This window comes from Clinocottus analis, unplaced genomic scaffold (assembly GCF_023055335.1).
Source record: "Clinocottus analis isolate CAN_PGR_092001 unplaced genomic scaffold, fCliAna1.0.p SCAF_8, whole genome shotgun sequence".
Classification (NCBI taxonomy): Eukaryota; Metazoa; Chordata; class Actinopteri; order Perciformes; family Cottidae; genus Clinocottus; species Clinocottus analis.
Genome location: NW_027176240.1, coordinates 21,937,296 through 21,954,011, shown reverse-complemented (window position 1 = coordinate 21,954,011; position 16,716 = coordinate 21,937,296). Strand labels below are relative to the sequence as shown.

At 46.0% G+C, this 16,716-nt stretch overlaps 1 protein-coding gene across 3 annotated transcripts in view; it reads left to right on the top strand.

The window, feature by feature from the left end:
- Positions 1 to 16,716, top strand: part of si:ch211-250c4.3 (uncharacterized protein LOC100535981 homolog) — a 38,671-nt gene that overhangs the window by 3,095 nt on the left and 18,860 nt on the right. For 2 of the 3 annotated variants that reach the window (XM_068567658.1, XM_068567660.1), the window contains exons 1-2: positions 4,367 to 4,644; positions 14,408 to 15,210. In XM_068567658.1, the coding sequence (XP_068423759.1) occupies positions 4,566 to 4,644; positions 14,408 to 15,210 (882 nt within the window). In that variant the 5' untranslated portion in view covers positions 4,367 to 4,565. Of the gene's footprint in view, positions 1 to 4,366; positions 4,645 to 14,407; positions 15,211 to 16,716 lie in introns of those variants that run through there. The other variant, XM_068567659.1, reaches the window with a different exon arrangement.

The following is a 16,716-nucleotide window of genomic DNA, read 5'->3' as shown; positions in this document are numbered from 1 at the left end:
GTCCGCCTTGTCCCTGGTTGTGTGTTCCCTTCACCTGTGCTGCCCTCATTGTTTCCACCTTTCCCTCGCATTCAAACCCTGTTTGTCTCCCGCTCGTTGTTTTTGTTTGTTAATGTATTAAATTTACTTTTGAACTGTTGCTTCGGCATTTGGGTCCACCGTCTTATCAGCTCCTGACACATGCAGCCCAATATCTCCATTCGTTTAATGGTTGGTTTTGTATAATACTACACTATAAATATGAGAAGAAGAAAAAATGTGAGCTAGAGAAAGCTCAGCTCTGGGTGGACTTCAACAGCCCCTTCACAAGTGGAGGTACTGCAGAGATTGTTGCATATTTCTGTCCACTCATTAACACGGTGACGCATTCAAAAGGCTTGAGGCTTGTTGAAAGCTCCTCCAGCAGGCCTCACTGGTCTGGTTCCAGGTACCGTTTGCTTCTCTGTGACTGTGTCGGTTCATCACACAGAATGTGCTATTCCACCTTTGTGCTTATGTCTTGAACAAGGCCGTGCTCGGGTGTGGCCGTTTTGTTGTTCCTCCCAGCTTACCGCTGGCTAGCTCGCTTTTCTTAAAATGTTCTACCAGACGTCTTGCAGCCCCGACGGCTTTTTTCAATGCTTTGGTGCTTCAACGCAGCATTGATCACAAGTTGCAAAGTATGTCCTGGAGGAGCACCCATGCTGCTCCTCCAGGACAACATTAGCACCATCGTCATGGACTATGGCAATGCTTTTGCTCGGAGGAATCCAACCACTGTGCAGTGTTAGCTGCAGTACGTCTGTCCTGCAGTGGCATGGTGGTGAGGCAGACTGACTGCGTGTCCCAGTCATGTGATGTAGTGTCATGTGACGCCAAGGTGGGCTTCAGGTGCTACACACATCAGCGGTGAGCGCAATTAACTACAAAAGTACCGTCTCTGGCCGCCACCTCAGTGTTTTCCTCCATTCCTATGTGTCTCTTTGTTCTTGGCTTCGCCTCCTGGGGGTTAGTCACTGTGTCTGTGTCTTGGGGGGGGGGGGGGGGGGTAATTACGGATCATCCTCACCTGGCTTACCTGCACACCTGGCTGCAATCACGTCATCGCCTCCAGCATGAAGCCTCCAGCGCTCCCACCGCTCGTATTGTCACGGCTTCTGGCCGCTCAAGTATATCTCCGGTGAGTTTTGGTGGTTTCCCTTAACGTCTGCTTCCCGTGCTCAGATCTCCGCTCTACAACCAGTCTCCGTCCCTGTTGTCCTCGATCCACATCATCGTCACCCTGCATGCCTCCTGCCATCTCCCTTTGTCCTTCGTTCCTCATTAAATGCAATACTGTTACTGTATTCTGTGCCTTATTTTTTACTTTTTACCTTAAATTTATTGTAACTGTGTGTTAGGAGGACCGAGCAAAATAAGTGCTTCATTGTACGGAGTAACTGTCTGCTATCTGTGCATATGACATGAAAAATATCATTAACTCTTCTTCACTTAACACCTGCAACTACTACATAACCTATAAAACATAATTAACTGATACTTTACTTCAAAATAACCCATAAACAAACTAATAAGAACCTTGAATACATTTTGCATGAGAGCTATGACAGTAATCGGGTAACATTTGTCCACTAACCGTCAGTCCAATACGCGTCACAAGTCTTTTGTGCCCAGGAAGGTTCCTGACGGAGTAAAATGTCCCATTTAGCATTAGGATCTCTAAGCACCTTGGTTGTCTTTTCCTAAATCCTCATGAATTCTCTGTCACACCTTTCCTTGAGCCCAAGACGTTTTCCATCAAAGTCAAGGAAAAGTGGTCACAAATAGACGATACGAGTCAATTCTTGGACTTTCCGACCGCAGCTGTGGCCCATCTGGTGACCTCGGCAAGATTTGAGCTGTTGCCCCCTGATCACAGCCAATTCCACCACCGATCGTTGTGTTCACACACTCGCACAGAAATTGCTTTTAAAAGAAAAACTCTCAAATCTCAAAATTAGGACGAGGGTTTCCACCTTTCCATAATGAATTCAAGGTGCGAGCACATGCCGTTAACTAAAGCTATTCATGAATTGTATCGTGTCCTGGTAGCTAACGGTTAGCCCAAATTAATTGTGTAAAGCTACATTTTGTAATTTTGTTTTTCATTCGTCAAGAAGGGAGTTTTTCTTTTTCGGGGCCGAAAAACGCAAATTATAATCGTTCTAGATTTGTTGCAAGCTTTTGGTTGTACATTCTCATTTTGTATCTACCGTCTGCCATCTATTCAATCCTTTAGCTAACGGTTAGCACATTAGCTAACGGTTAGCACATTAGCTAACGGTTACCCCGTTAGCTAAGGGATAGCTAATCGCTGCTTGTTTTTTGTGTGAAAGAAATGTTTGTCAACAGTTTACGGACCATTGGTGTCTACACGGGGGATTAGCCTTTTGTGTGTTGTATTAATTTTGTTAGCTAACGTTACTCTTGTCTAAAGTAAGCTAGTCTCACTCTGCTTCTACAGAAACATCTATACCATGGATCACAGATTCGTTCATCACGTTATCCCTGTCTTTTCCTCACAGTCTGTTCTGTAGTTTGCTGAAGGCAGACTGACAAGGCTGTCAGGCAGCAGGGAGAGCGTTAGCTTCACGGATCGTAGCTAGCCGTGTGCGGGTGTGTCTGCATTCCATGACTTGGCTTTTGTTTTTCTAGTCAGTGAAGTAAAAACAAGGTGATAATGTTTCACAAATGCCAGGCAAGGGGATATCCAGGAAAGTGTCAATATTTGGAAGAAATGTGATATTGAAATAACATCGCTAATAGAAATACAGTACAGGCCACTCGGGGAAGACAAATGTTCACACACAGTTTGACTTTTTTGTTACGTTTGTTTTCTAAAATGAAGTAATAATGACACGGTCATGAAATCTTTATCGCATCATCTGATACATACGCTGGTATTTCCTGGCTTGTGAGTTAATTAAAGACAGCGTTGCTCACTTCCCTGTCGGCGCTGACACACGGACACCTGCAGAAGATGGAAAGCAAAGCTCGCTGCTCAACCAACGCTCGGCCCAGATTGTTTTTCTGCAAGGGATTTAGCAGAAGGCGTGACTTCAGCTTTCCCACAGGCGTAACACCTAGAATACAGTTCATGTTTTGGTTTATATAATTCTGAATGACCTCAGTTCAGATTATGTACACCTACAGCGCGTAGCTTTAAAATGGTGTCAGTTATAATAGGAGACGGTCCTTTTAAAAGGCTTTTTCTATAGAACCACTGCCACCAAGTTTGTATAATACTGTATAATCTGTTTCCTGCTAACCAGCTAATGTTAGCACAATGACATGTTCAGCTAAGATGACAAGTGTGAAGGACAAAAGCTCACTGGTCACCATGACGCAAAAACAGATTAAATGATTTGCCAACGTTGGTAAGTTAAATCCTACTGTATTTTCTGTCATACTTGTACCTCTTAAACACTACTGTGCGTTCTTACTCTTTCCAAAACACGTTGTGTACCTTGAAAAGCGCTATATAAATTGAAATTATTACAATATTATTATCCTGCGCACGTTAGCATGCTAATGTTAGCGTTAACTTGAAAGCACTGCTGTGTCTTGACCACACGAGCTTCTCCAAGACCAGTTCCTTTCTATCCAGCAGGAATATTGAGCCACACATTTAATTTCCTCTCAACTATCTCTGAATATGTACAGTTTACACACATTATGCAACAATCAGACTCCTCACCCCAGTAAAAAAAAGAGAGATTACATAGATTCTCTATTGGCTGCATTAAATGTTATTTATTTTGAACATTATTGATAACTTCTAAGTAAATCTCATGTTTTCTGACTCCTTTTCCTCTCTGACATCCTTCTTTAAAACATGGAGTATTTACTACTGCAACCAAACACCCTTCTCCACTGAAGAAGACCATGCCATGTGGTCGAAAGCTCCTCGAGAGTTAGAGATGTTGTAGTTGTCGAACAAAGACTTCCAGTCAAACACACGTTTACTGTTCAGGACAAAATCTATAACTCAACCCCGACGTGTTTTGTAGTTTTGGCATATTTAACAGTGGCAATGAAAATGTTGTTGGTGTAATGTTGCTGTGTCTCTCACGGCTTCGGGCTGGTTCAGTACTCGGCTCGCTCCCTGTCACTGTTTGACGATTGAAGCTGTGAATCATTGAACCCGCCCGTCCAGCTGGCGCTCCCCGTTGGCCTTCAGGCTGGGAGGAAATCTCAAGTCCTGGTCTGAGACTTTTCCCTGCTCCAGCTCTCTGCCGCTAGCAGCTCCTCCTCCTCTTCCTCCTCCTCCTCATGGGTGGAGGCCAGCCCCCTTTAGCTTCCCTCAGCTGGAGCGCTCTCACACTCTCTCACTCGGCCGTCCAGCAGGCGAGGAGGAGGCGCAGGTATCATGACCCCGCTGGAGGACGAGCTCCCTCTGAACACAACACAGGGCTTTACAACTGGACTTCAAGGCAACATGAGGAATCTCTAGGAGGGGTGTGTGTGTGGTGGAGGGAGGATTTCATCTTTCTGCTACTTCACCACATTTGAATCGTCCTCCAACCTCGGGGTTGTTTCACGGGAAGATGAGCGTGAAGAGGAAGAAGGCCGGGCTGGTCATCAGCTGGCAGAAGTCCTTCTCCATCCTGGCTCCGTGGAGGAAAGGTACGCTCGCCTTCTAGCTTCTTCTTCATCTTCTTCTTCTTCTGTCTTTCCATGGCGGTGTGTGTTGTCTCACCCTCGCAGCAGCCTCCTGGGAGATGACACTTCGCAGTAACTTCAGTCACAGGGTGGAAGACGTGTGGAGGAACCTTAGGAAGAGGCTGAGACTTCGATGGGAGGCCAGTCTGCAGTTGGTTCAGTGAGACGAGCGGCGCCCTCGTATGACTCAGACGGTTTAATGAACATTTAATTGGATTCTCAGCTGCTTCTTAAGGGCTATAAACATCCAGGGGGAACTTTTAATGCTCTCCATCTTCTCTGGCACCTCGTCATAAAACGTTTAATTTCACTGAAAGAAAGGATTTTAATGAAAACTGGGTTTAGTACATATTGTCTGGTCTGACTCGTCACAAGACAACGTGACCTTATTGAGCATTTGAAGTACTTCCTGTTTGTGTGTTTTTATTCAGTCAATCATTACAGTACAAGAAGTAAACCCACAATGTAATATAAAAACACAGACTGAAAGAGTAGAGGTAGAAGCATAATGCTATGTCTATATTATTATCAATTAAATCTAATATTTCAATTTGAAGAAGTACAATATTTGTTTTTTGTGTCTTCTCCTGACAAAAAAACAGCCAGTGAAGCTGGAGCTCCTGCATCCATGACAGAAGTATGTAAAGCTAACGGCACGTAGCATAACGATGCTCAAGTTCTGGTAGGATGAGGAACAGACATCATGTGTGTTGAAGAACACACAACCCAGGATGTGTGTTGAAGAACACACAACCAAGACGAGTCCAAAGAGAAGCGTCTGCGTCTCAGGTCTAACTTAGTAGAGAATAGCGTTCAAATTAAATGAGTTAAACAAGTTAAATTGTCCAATATGACTGTGTTGCTTTAATAGAATAACTCTACTCTGATGGTGTGATTCATCGTTATTTAAAGGCAGCAGAACAAGTAGAAAACATCTTATAACAAAAGTTGTTGGTTGGTGTTAACTCTCTCTCTGCCGGACCGATTCAAACGCACAGCGACGGTTCTCCTCGTCCTCCTCGTCCTCCTCGTCCCTCTCTTCGTCCTAATCTTGGCGTCGGGTTGCTCTGCATACCTCGAGCCTCTCTCAGATATCACCGTCAGACACACCTGCCGAGCAGCGACTCCTCCGGCCGCCGTGGTGTGTGTTGTGGTGTGTGTGTGTGTGTGTGTGTGTGTGTGTGTGTGTGTGTGTGTGTGTGTGTGATAGATCTGTTCATTGTTGCGGCAGCGAGGAAGCCCCTCCGCTCTGCCCGACAGCGGCCACCTTGTTTTCCGTGTTGCTCAGAGGAGGAGGAAGAGGAGCGTTGTGACGTCGGCTCAGTGCTGCTGCTCGTCCTCTGTAACGACAGAACCACATGAAGCTGCAGAAAAGTGAGGAAAGAAGCTGAAAACGTTGACGTGAACTGCTCTCCATGTGTCCATCATCTGGTGACGAATACCTGAGGGTGCAACGCTTCAGTGGAACTCTTTACTAGACGGCGTGACATTGTGGAGAGACGCTGTCAGTCATCTAACGCGACTCACACAGCGAGATGGAGGCAAAAAAAAAGTACTCGTCACACAAAATCCTCCAGTGTGATTTGACAAATTGTATTCGACATTTTGTGAAAAAACTGACCAATGAACACTGAAGAAAATCTTTCTCTTTACACTTTTACCTCATGACAATGGTGCCTCATAGGGGTGGGAATCACCAGCGGTCCCACAATACAATATCGTCCCGATACTTAAGTCCCGATACGACATTATCGCGATACATTGAGTATTGCGAAATAACGTGATTTATTGCATTTTTTTGCAACCGCAAATTATCCCCAAAGGAAAACTTTGTCAACAAAAAATAACTTGATTTTACTATTCTAGGACCAAAACGTTTAGAATTGATTAAATAAAAGATCGATACTTGGCTTCTCCACGCAAAATATCGCGATACTATGCTGTATCGATTTCTTTCCCCCCGACCTCCGGCTCATTATAAGGAGAGCTGAGGTGGTCAAACATGGGTATGTGTCTGATGTGCAGGGCCCAGAGGGGTTAATGGTGTTTGGGTCACTCCGCCCTGCAGCTCGTTGTAGCCGCTTAGCTGTAGCAACATGCTGCCGTGTCCGTCTGAGAGGCTTCACGGACACGAGAGCAGCTCCTATGACGCACTTCACATCCTGCGGCGCTGCAAACAAAACCAAAGCGCCTTCTGATCTTGGAGACAGAAATATGACTGCAGCTATTATGACGAGGTGAGATCACATCTGATATGAACACATGAAAACACCCCAAACTAGAACTCTGAGTCAGAGCTTTTATTTGAATACATTTCTGCATTCATTTAGATTTTGAATGCAGCACTTTAATTTGAGTTTCACATCACTGATCATGTGTTTTGCTTTGCCACAACATTCCCACACTATGACTCTACCTTCCCCTCCAGAGTCTTTTACTGTTGTGTAGATAAGTGCCTCACGTCCGTCGTAGTGACTCAGCCAGAAAACTAAGACACTCACCACTCGTGCCACAGACATCCGCCCCCATCTTGCATAAATATTGATATGTTCTTCATCACTTTGTGTCTATTTTCCTTTTCCGTTGAGAAGGTAACTGAGCTGTTAGCTTTGAGGCTCTGCTGGCCTTTCATTGATGTTGCCACTATCTGGTTCTAAGCATGTAAACTGCTGGATATGTCCGTGTTTGTCTCCTTCTACACATAAATCCTTCCATTTTTGAGTATTTGGAACCAAATGAAATGAAGGTGAGAGCTCTAGAGATTCAGTAGAAGTGTCTGTATGGTGTGGAGAGTGTTGTGGCCTCTTGAACGTCTCACTGAGAAGCCCATGGGCTGCTTGAACCCCCGTACGTCCTGTATCTCGGAAGGATGGGAAGTCAAACAAGAAACCGTCAGAGGAAATTAGCCGAAGGGGTTTTGACTTGAGTTACAGTGCTCCTGCACATTCTTGTCTTATCTTAAGGGTTTGTGAGTTGGGGGGCCCCCAGCTGGTGATGATAAAGAGGGAGTCTGGGTATTATCCTTAAGGTTGAGGACGCCACGGTCAAGAGAGAGGCCGAAAACAGAGCAGGCTTCCCAGCCGGGCCACGTGTTGAGAGACGAGTCCAGAGGAACGCTGTCTCAAGAGACTCTGCATTGATTAACCACAACATATAGTTGAGATTTAAAATTGTTAAAATTCAAACAACCCTCCTACAGAAGAGCCCTCGTTGACTCCTCTACTTAAAGCCTCTTCTCTGCAGCCCGAGCACACAGCGGTCCGTCTGGACCTCTGACCACCCAGAGTGCTACCGGGCCCTGACGTACCCACAACCCACCTGGCTGTAAAAACGCCCGCCGTGTCCGGGCCTGTTTGTGGCCTCTGGTGCTCAGCAGCTGGGAGGCCGTTCAGGCCGAGGGCTTCTGGAGGCGCCGCGTCCCGACGTCCAGAGCTTTATTGATCCATGAGCTGTAATCCAGGTCACAAAGCCTCTTAAAAGAAGGAGATCCAGCACCCGACTCCTCAATATCTCATCCTCACCTATCATGTTCAGATCTAGAGGAGTGAAGTTCACCTGTCTCTCCCTCTGTGTGTGTTGATACCAGAGCTTCTCTTAGTTCAGAGCCGACCGGCCGAGTGTCTTTTAGCACGTGAGCGTGCACGTGAGCGTGCACGTGAGCGTGCACGTGAGCGTGCACGTGAGCGTGCCCCACTGGTCAGATCATGCTCTCTTTTTTTTCAGGGCCGTGCAGACTCACAGCAAACAAAAAAAGGATTAATTTAAGACCCAAATGACATTTGGTTGGCGTTACCTGTTCAGGCTTTAGACACAGCCACGGGGAGCACTACGGGGTTAAGTGTTTGCTCAAGGACACTGACCAGCAGAGCCCGGGCTCGAACCACCGATCCTCTGATTCTAAGACGGGCATGCTAACCACAGAAAGCTCCCCGGCACCGGACCGGCCTCTTCCTCCTCCTCGTCCTCCTCCTCAGTGTCGCTGCGTTTGCATGAATAAAAGGTGAATGCCGCAGAACGAGAGAGATCTTTTTTTTATTCAACACATTCTTCTTTCTTCACAAAACCCGCCGCCGAACCACAATGCATTGCACCCGCTGACAGACGGGCGGGAAACGTGAGTGTGTTGTTCTGATGGCAGCAGCGATAGCATGGTTATAGCATGGTTTGCTAAGCAGCTCTGTTGTTCGTAGCCCCGGGCCGTGAGCTTTGTCTCAAGGTGTCCATTAGAGAGGCCGACCACTTAACCCCTTCAGGCCTGACAACTCTGACTTAAGGGAGGTCAGGAATTCACTTAAATGACAAAGCTAGCACCTGGAAGGCGAAATGAATACGATGGGAATTGTCTAAAGTACGTTTTTAGACAGAAAAGAGGCTTTAAGATGGCGGGGGGGGCGTCTGTAATCACATGTTGTGGTTCTTAGTCAAAGCACAGGGACGGGAAATACGCTGAGTCAGCCCGTGAAGACAATTACAGGATAGCATATCTGTTTGTTGTTTGGGAGGGATGAGGACACCTGCCCGGCTGACGGAGGATCGCAGGAAAAGAAGAGGTGTCACAGCGGGAAGAAGTCAGAGAGCACGGCTGGATGACATCACAAAATATACAGATTACAGTCAAGCCGCTCTCCTTATTGCCCGCTTATAGTTCAGGGACTGAAAACGTCACATAAAACCAGAAAGGTTCAGTATGATTCCCAGGAAAACGATCCGTTCTCATTCAGCTTCTCATTCCATGATTTCAAAACTTTCACACTCTCGCCTCGTGTCAATTTCCACGTTTCTTGGAAATGAATGAATCTGAAGTGATTAGACTTGCTCATCCCTGAATGAAACGCACGGGACTCAGTGAGAGTTTGTACGAGATAACTGATTAAAAGGGATTGAAGTCTTGTTTCATCTGTTTCGCTGTCGGCTCAGTCGTTCCTCTCCTCACCTGCTGCTGCCGGCAGAAGGAAAGTGAATGATTTACAGTAAAGTTTCTATAGGTTTGTCTCGTTGCTTTGTTCCTCTCTGGCCTGTTCTTACGACCTACTTCACCTTTCCTGTTGAGCGATGACGCTCTGAGAAAGTTATTGTTTGACGGGAACAATAACTTCTTATCTGTGAGACCTGAAGCTGCTCGACCTACATTCTCTTTTCTTGTTTTCTGCTCCAACACGCGACGCGCTGCCATTCACGCTGCTGGAGACGTGACATTGTGTTGGATTATTGAGATTACAGGTCGTCCACTGAGTCACTGCTTGATTCCTTTATTCCAGGAGAGATCACAGGATACAGGAGGGTTCAGAGGGTTTAGTCCACAAGAGAGAGTTTAGTCTACAAGAGAGTTTAGTCCAAAAGAGAGAGTTTAGTCCACAAGAGAGTTTAGTCCACAAGAGGGTTTAGTCCACAAGAGGGTTTAGTCCATAAGAGCGTTTAGTCCACAAGAGGGTTTAGTCCACAAGAGAGAGTTTAGTCTACAAGAGAGTTTAGTCCAAAAGAGAGAGTTTAGTCCACAAGAGAGTTTAGTCCACAAGAGGGTTTAGTCCACAAGAGGGTTTAGTCCACAAGAGGGTTTAGTCCACAAGAGAGAGTTTAGTCCACAAGAGAGAGTTTAGTTCACAAGAGAGTTTAGTCCACAAGAGAGTTCAGTCCACAAGAGAGAGTTTAGTCCACAAGAGAGTTTAGTCCACAAGAGGGTTTAGTCCACAAGAGAGAGTTTAGTCTACAAGAGAGTTCAGTCCACAAGAGAGTTTAGTCCATAAGAGGGTTTAGTTCACAAGAGAGTTTAGTCCACAAGAGAGTTTAGTCCACAAGAGGGTTTAGTCCACAAGAGGGTTTAGTCCACAAGAGAGTTTAGTCCACAAGAGAGTTTAGTTCACAAGAGGGTTTAGTCCACAAGAGAGGGTTTAGTCCACAGGAGGGTTTAGTCCACAGGAGGGTTTAGTCCACAAGAGAGTTTAGTCCACAAGAGAGTTTAGTTCACAAGAGGGTTTAGTCCACAAGAGGGTTTAGTCTACAAGAGGGTTTAGTCCACAAGAGGGTTTAGTCTACAAGAGAGTTTAGTCCACGAGAGAGTTTAGTCTACAAGAGAGTTTAGTCCACAAGAGAGGGTTTAGTCCACAGGAGGGTTTAGTCCACAGGAGGGTTTAGTCCACAGGAGGGTTTAGTCCACAAGAGAGTTCAGTCCACAAGAGAGTTTAGTTCACAAGAGGGTTTAGTCTACAAGAGAGAGTTTAGTCCACAAGAGGGTTTAGTCCACAAGAGAGGGTTTAGTCCACAGGAGGGTTTAGTCCACAGGAGGGTTTAGTCCACAGGAGGGTTTAGTCCACAAGAGGGTTTAGTCCACAAGAGAGTTTAGTTCACAAGAGAGGGTTTAGTCTACAAGAGAGAGTTTAGTCCACAAGAGGGTTTAGTCCACAAGAGAGTTCAGTCCACAGGAGGGTTTAGTCCACAGGAGGGTTTAGTCCTCAGGAGGGTTTAGTCCTCAGGTTGTTAACAGAAGCTTCAGGGTCTAGGAGTCTCCACGCCTTCTGTCCTTCTCCAATGACTCGGGAGTCGTCTTGAAGCCGACATGATGGCGTCTCTCTGGTGTTTTAATGAAAGCTCCGTCTCTGAGGAACCATGCGGCTGTTAACCGCTGACACATTGCTGCTTCACTTCCTTCTGTTCAGGTTGAGCTGAAGCTGTATTTGCTCTGCGGGCCGTCCTGCAGCGTGTCGGCCCCGGGGCCCCGGGGCCCTCTTGGTTCCTGGGTCTGAAGCTCAGCAGCTCTGCTGACACGTCACGTATCAGCCAATGACGAGAGGATGAGGAGCTGCTGCTGGAGGCTGTTGCGTCTCTTTATCTCAGTCAACGTGTTGAGGTTCAGTTTTCCCTCTGAGAGGACAGTAAAACCTTGAGAGGCGCCGTCTTCACTTCATCACAATGATGTACTTCTCTTTCGTTAAATTAGCTGCACGGCTGGTTCAGTCTTGTGATTTTAAAACCAAAAGCGCATATTCACCTCAAAGAATGTGTCGTCTGTAAGTAAGTGAAATGTATTTATGGAGGTAGCAGAAGCACAAAGTGAACAATGTGACCATACATTACAATAAAGGGGATTCATATTCAACTGGATGTTGAATATTTGTATAACATGTTGACTCTTAATTATAGCTTACTCAATTTAAGAGCTAAGAAAACCCTGATAAATTGGACAGTTTGTGGTTGTAGTAGTGAATATTCTGTGAGCTAATCCTCTCAATGAATGAATTTCTCTCTTTGACGATCTGACACTCGTCTAGAAAACCTGAACATCAGGAATAAATGTCAAGCAGAGGAGTTGCACGATAACTGTTTCTATGAGTAGACCTCATGGATTCTTCATGGCGGTCATTGCATATTGTTTGCATCGTTGGTCACTGGTCTCTTTACTTCCCTCTGGTCAGCCCTGTTGCTCAAGAGACGCTCAACACTGGTTTAGGTTACCACACAATGACTCAGTCCAGTGAGGTCAGGGAGTAAAACAATACCAATCAGAGGTGACCAACGACATAAATACATAAAGCATTCCTCTGTTTGAGAGAGTTGTTTCAACAGCTTGAGCTTTCTAAAAAGAGATTCTGCACGTTGCATAATCGGTTTGTGGCAGATTTATAAAACAAGCGCTCACCACATGACAACAGAGGCACTGGTGGACTATTTAAAACACACTGAAGGCTTGACTGTACAGGTCTGAAGTCACAGGAACTCCTTCGCAGGCAAAGAAAACCCCTTCATGAGCCTCGTCACGGCCTCGAGGTCACGGAGTGATCTAGAGGGTTTCAGAGATTGTGTATTTTAAAACTGTCTCTACTTAAATCTTACTCTGATTGTGGCTCATGGATGTCAACAAGTCTGTTAAAGTTGGGGAAATATCGTAGTTTGGCTTTTAAAGAGTTGGGTTTGCTCCGTTCTCACCATACCAACAATGTAAGCTCTTTGTTTTTGTGTTGAATCCCAGACTGTGTTTACCCCGGGAAGAGCCCGGTTCAGAGGCTTTCGAGCTGATACGGCTCAACCTAACACGGTATTATCAGTGTTTTGGCAGAGCTGCTCCTTTTCAACATCAGGGGTACAAAAACATTTCATTTTTCCGGGAAAACGCTCCAACAACATTGCAAAAGAAACGTGGCTGTGTTGCTGTTTTGTGAGGATTGTGAGCAAAATCTCTTCTGTATATAAATACACCTCAGCTTCCTTTATTTTCACCATTTTGACACTCTCATTAAAAGCTAAACATTGCATTGTTTGTTATGGACTTGGTCGAAAGAGATCTTTCATTGGGTGACTCTGTGACAGTCGAAGTTGAAAACCCCAATCAGTTGCAATTAGCTAACATCCTGTTTGGAGCTAATCACCTGTTCATCATTCATCGCAGGCCTCCCTCCTCCCTCCACAATCACAACATCCCCTCTACTTTTGCTTTTGCTGAGTCTATTATCACTTCACCAAAGTCTTTCACTTCCATTCCACTTCTCACGACATGCTTTGGAAAGAAATCCCCTCCGAGGCCTCCCCCCCCCCCCCCCCCCCCCCGCGCTCCCCTCAGAGGATAAAAGCGTCGGATTTAACACTTCAAAGAACTTTTTAATCTCATATTTGCCTTCGGCTAGATCTCCAATTCATGCCGCAGGAAGTCGCCCCCCAACCTCCATTATTGCTGAGGTGTGATACACAACTCTGGAGTTGTGTTCTTCCAAAATGGAAGCGCTTAGCTGCAGGTTTATTTCAGGTATTTGACTTAACGACCGACCACAACAACCCTGGAGCGTCATCATTTTCCTGGGGAACGAGGGAATCCTTTTCATCCTTTCTCTCAAAATTCATTGGTTCATAAGTGGGAACAAATTTCCATTTGATTGACAGAGAGACGGATCCAATGTCCCACAGTGAGAAAGAGGAGAGGACTCGTATGACTGCTTGGTGTAATGGTCTTCAGATCAAAGCTGGACAGGTAGAGGACACTGACACAGTGTACGGGCCGCTGGTATTTGAGTTCAAGCATCCAGTCGTATCTCCACAGACGTTTTTTGTTGATGCATTTGATCCTTTTAGAGTCAAAAGACTGGATCCAGTCCAGAATTAGCCAGATGATGCTGGCAGACTGGTGGGAATACCTGCGCTTCTACAGTCTTTCATTTTGTTCTGACAATGCCCTTAAAATTAATTATAGTTGTACACCAGCCAGGTATTATATAATTTTGGCTATTTGGCAATCTCTGGCAGCCCTAAGCTACACTTTGGCTTAACCTCAAGTATTTCAAGGTCTTTCATTTCCTTTGAGGCATATCAGAGACGTTTCACACTGTGTGAAAACAAACTGGCGGCACAGGTCTGCAGACGGGGGACAAGAAAAACAGCTGCGTCAGTCCTTTCAGCAAAGGCCCAGTGATGAAGGTCCGACCTGTAGCGGCCGTGGGGTCATCGAAACGTGGGACAACACTGCTGTTTGTTTCATGTTTTATACTGACAGTTTCGATCAAGTCTGACCAAAGTTGTTTGCAAATCTTCACCAATTCGACGAATGTCCACTAACTTTAATGAGGTAGATATTTCAACCCAAAACCTAAACACTTCATTTTGTCACAATGTTGGAACAGTTTTGAAGTCAATGTCGTGCTGCCAATTAGAAAATACCTAAGCGATTAAATAGCAACATATTATTGAGGGACCTGTTGACATGGGGCTTCTAGAATAAATCTATATTTCCTTGTCTGTTGAACAGGGAAAGGAGACAGAGATGCGGTCCTGGACAGTGAGGTTGTTCTGACCAAAATGAAGCTCTTCAGCAACTTCCACGAGAAGCTCCTGATGGCCGACGACTCGGCCTCCACCATCTCCACGGTCTCGGTTTCAGAGCGGGACATCTCGGAGCCCACCAGCGCTTCTGGAGGGGAATCCCATCTCGACGTCAAGTCCGGCGGGCAGCTTCAGATGGAGTCTGGCTCAGACTACCTGTCGGCCATTTTCTCCGACTCTCAGCTGACGAGGTTGTACAAGTTTGAGTCGGAGGACTCTGGCGTGGAGCTGCCCAGTGGCGCTAACTCTCCGTCCACCCAGACGGGCTCCGAGCAGAGCTTCATGGTCCACAGTCGGGAGTCCTCCTGCAACTCCTGTAACCTGAACTCTGACCCTTCCACTCTGCCCGACGAACAAGTCGCATACGCACCGAGCTCGGAGATTAAACCGGCACAGGATTCAGTGGATAATGGTCTGAGCGCAGCAGTGGACGCTCTGGATAATGTCTTCACACACTCAGAGGAACTTAGTTCAGCCGTGAGTGTGGAACTGCACATAGACGAGGATGTGGACGGGGACCAGCGCCGGGCTTCAGGAATCAGCCCTGAAGGGTACGAGGAGATGTCTGGCCAGCGCGAGGAAAACTGTGCTTTGACTGAAAGGACCTGCTTGGAAGGAAACAGCTGCGATGACATGACGGCCAGTGACTTTGAGCCAGAGCCGATGAGGAGGAGCGGCACCAGCGACAGCCTGGAGGAGTACATGGACGAATGCTGCAGGCTGAGTGAGGTAAGAACCAATCCATCCATCTATGTTCTGCACTTTATGGGCCCAGGCAAAGCACATAGATGTCCTTCTCCTTAGCCCACATCCACCAGCTCTTCCCTGGGAACCTTCCTTCCTTGTTTCCAGGCCAGATGGGAACCAAGTTTTATAAAAGTTATTCCTCTCTTTATGGTCTGAAAAATGTTTTCTCCCAAAAAAGTTATGCTCAAACATTTGCAAATCCAATGACACACAAGATGCTCTCAATGTACTAAAGAACATTTTAAGGGCCCGGATGTAGAATTGCAGTAGCTCTATTGACATGAATGGATTATAATGTTTTCATCCGTGTATAATGACCTTGAAACTAAGAACGGTTGTGTTTTTGTTGAGCCCTTCATATCTACAGAGAGCGGACAGAGTCCATGTTTCTACAGTAGCCCAGAATGGACAAACCAAACACGGCAGCCCACCATAGTTCACCGTCTGGCTTCCTTTGCTTCTTCAGTCGTGTTAGTTTGGTCATTGGCTGCTGTGTCACCATGGGTTTGCTCCCCCGTTGGAAAGGGAGAAGAGAACGGAGGGGTATTCAGTTGGTCGTAGACGACAGCTACAGCGATAGACCGTGACATCGTCAGCGTCTGGCTTTAGCCACTGTGTTTTTTGTCTAGCTTTGAGTCTTTCTGATGAAAGAAAAAAATATCTTTTAGCATCAGTAAATGTACACACTTTCTCTTAAAGGAGCGCTCAGACTGATTGTCAAGCAAATTGTTGCCGGCTTGAAGTAGGAGAATTTGACCGTTGATTATTTGTCTCTTTGTGGTGAATAAAGCGGTACAAACGTTAGCTAGCAACAGAGGTATGTTGGGTTACGTGTGTGTGTGTGTGTGTGTGTAGATAATAGTCTGACCAATATTAAGAGACTAAACAGCATCGACATACAAACTTGTTGCTTTCATGTTGGGCAAGACATTCTCGGTGAGCTGTGCTCTCACAACTGTTGAATACGGACACTTCTGGTTCCTCTATGTATTTAATGTCATTATCTCTCACTTTAAACTCCTTCCCTCTATCACCAATTCATTATTTCAACCTCAATATGGCCCCTGAGTGCATTTATAGGTATGATTAACACATGGAAAATCCTGAGAGTTTTGTTTCTAACTTCAAAAGCATGCAAAGAGCACTGCGGCCGTCCTGTGCTTTAATCCCATCCCGGTGCCAGGAACATGACAAAAGAGCCACTGTGCTCATTCAGAAGGAGCCGCAAGGGCACGTTTCATTCATGTTACAGGGGGAAGGAGCCATCTTCCTGCTCGCATCCAAAACCAGAGAACAAAGTGGGCTCTACGGGGAGAGCACCTGACAGCTGTGGAAGCTGCAAAGTCATAATCAGCTGTTTGATGTTGCTGATCACATAACCGTCTTTAGTCTTTCATAGAGAGAAGAGTCAGAACCTGAGAGCCTCCAGCTTTGAATTCATTCTGCTGTTTTAAACACGTGTGGAGATGAAACCCTCAAACGGTTCAA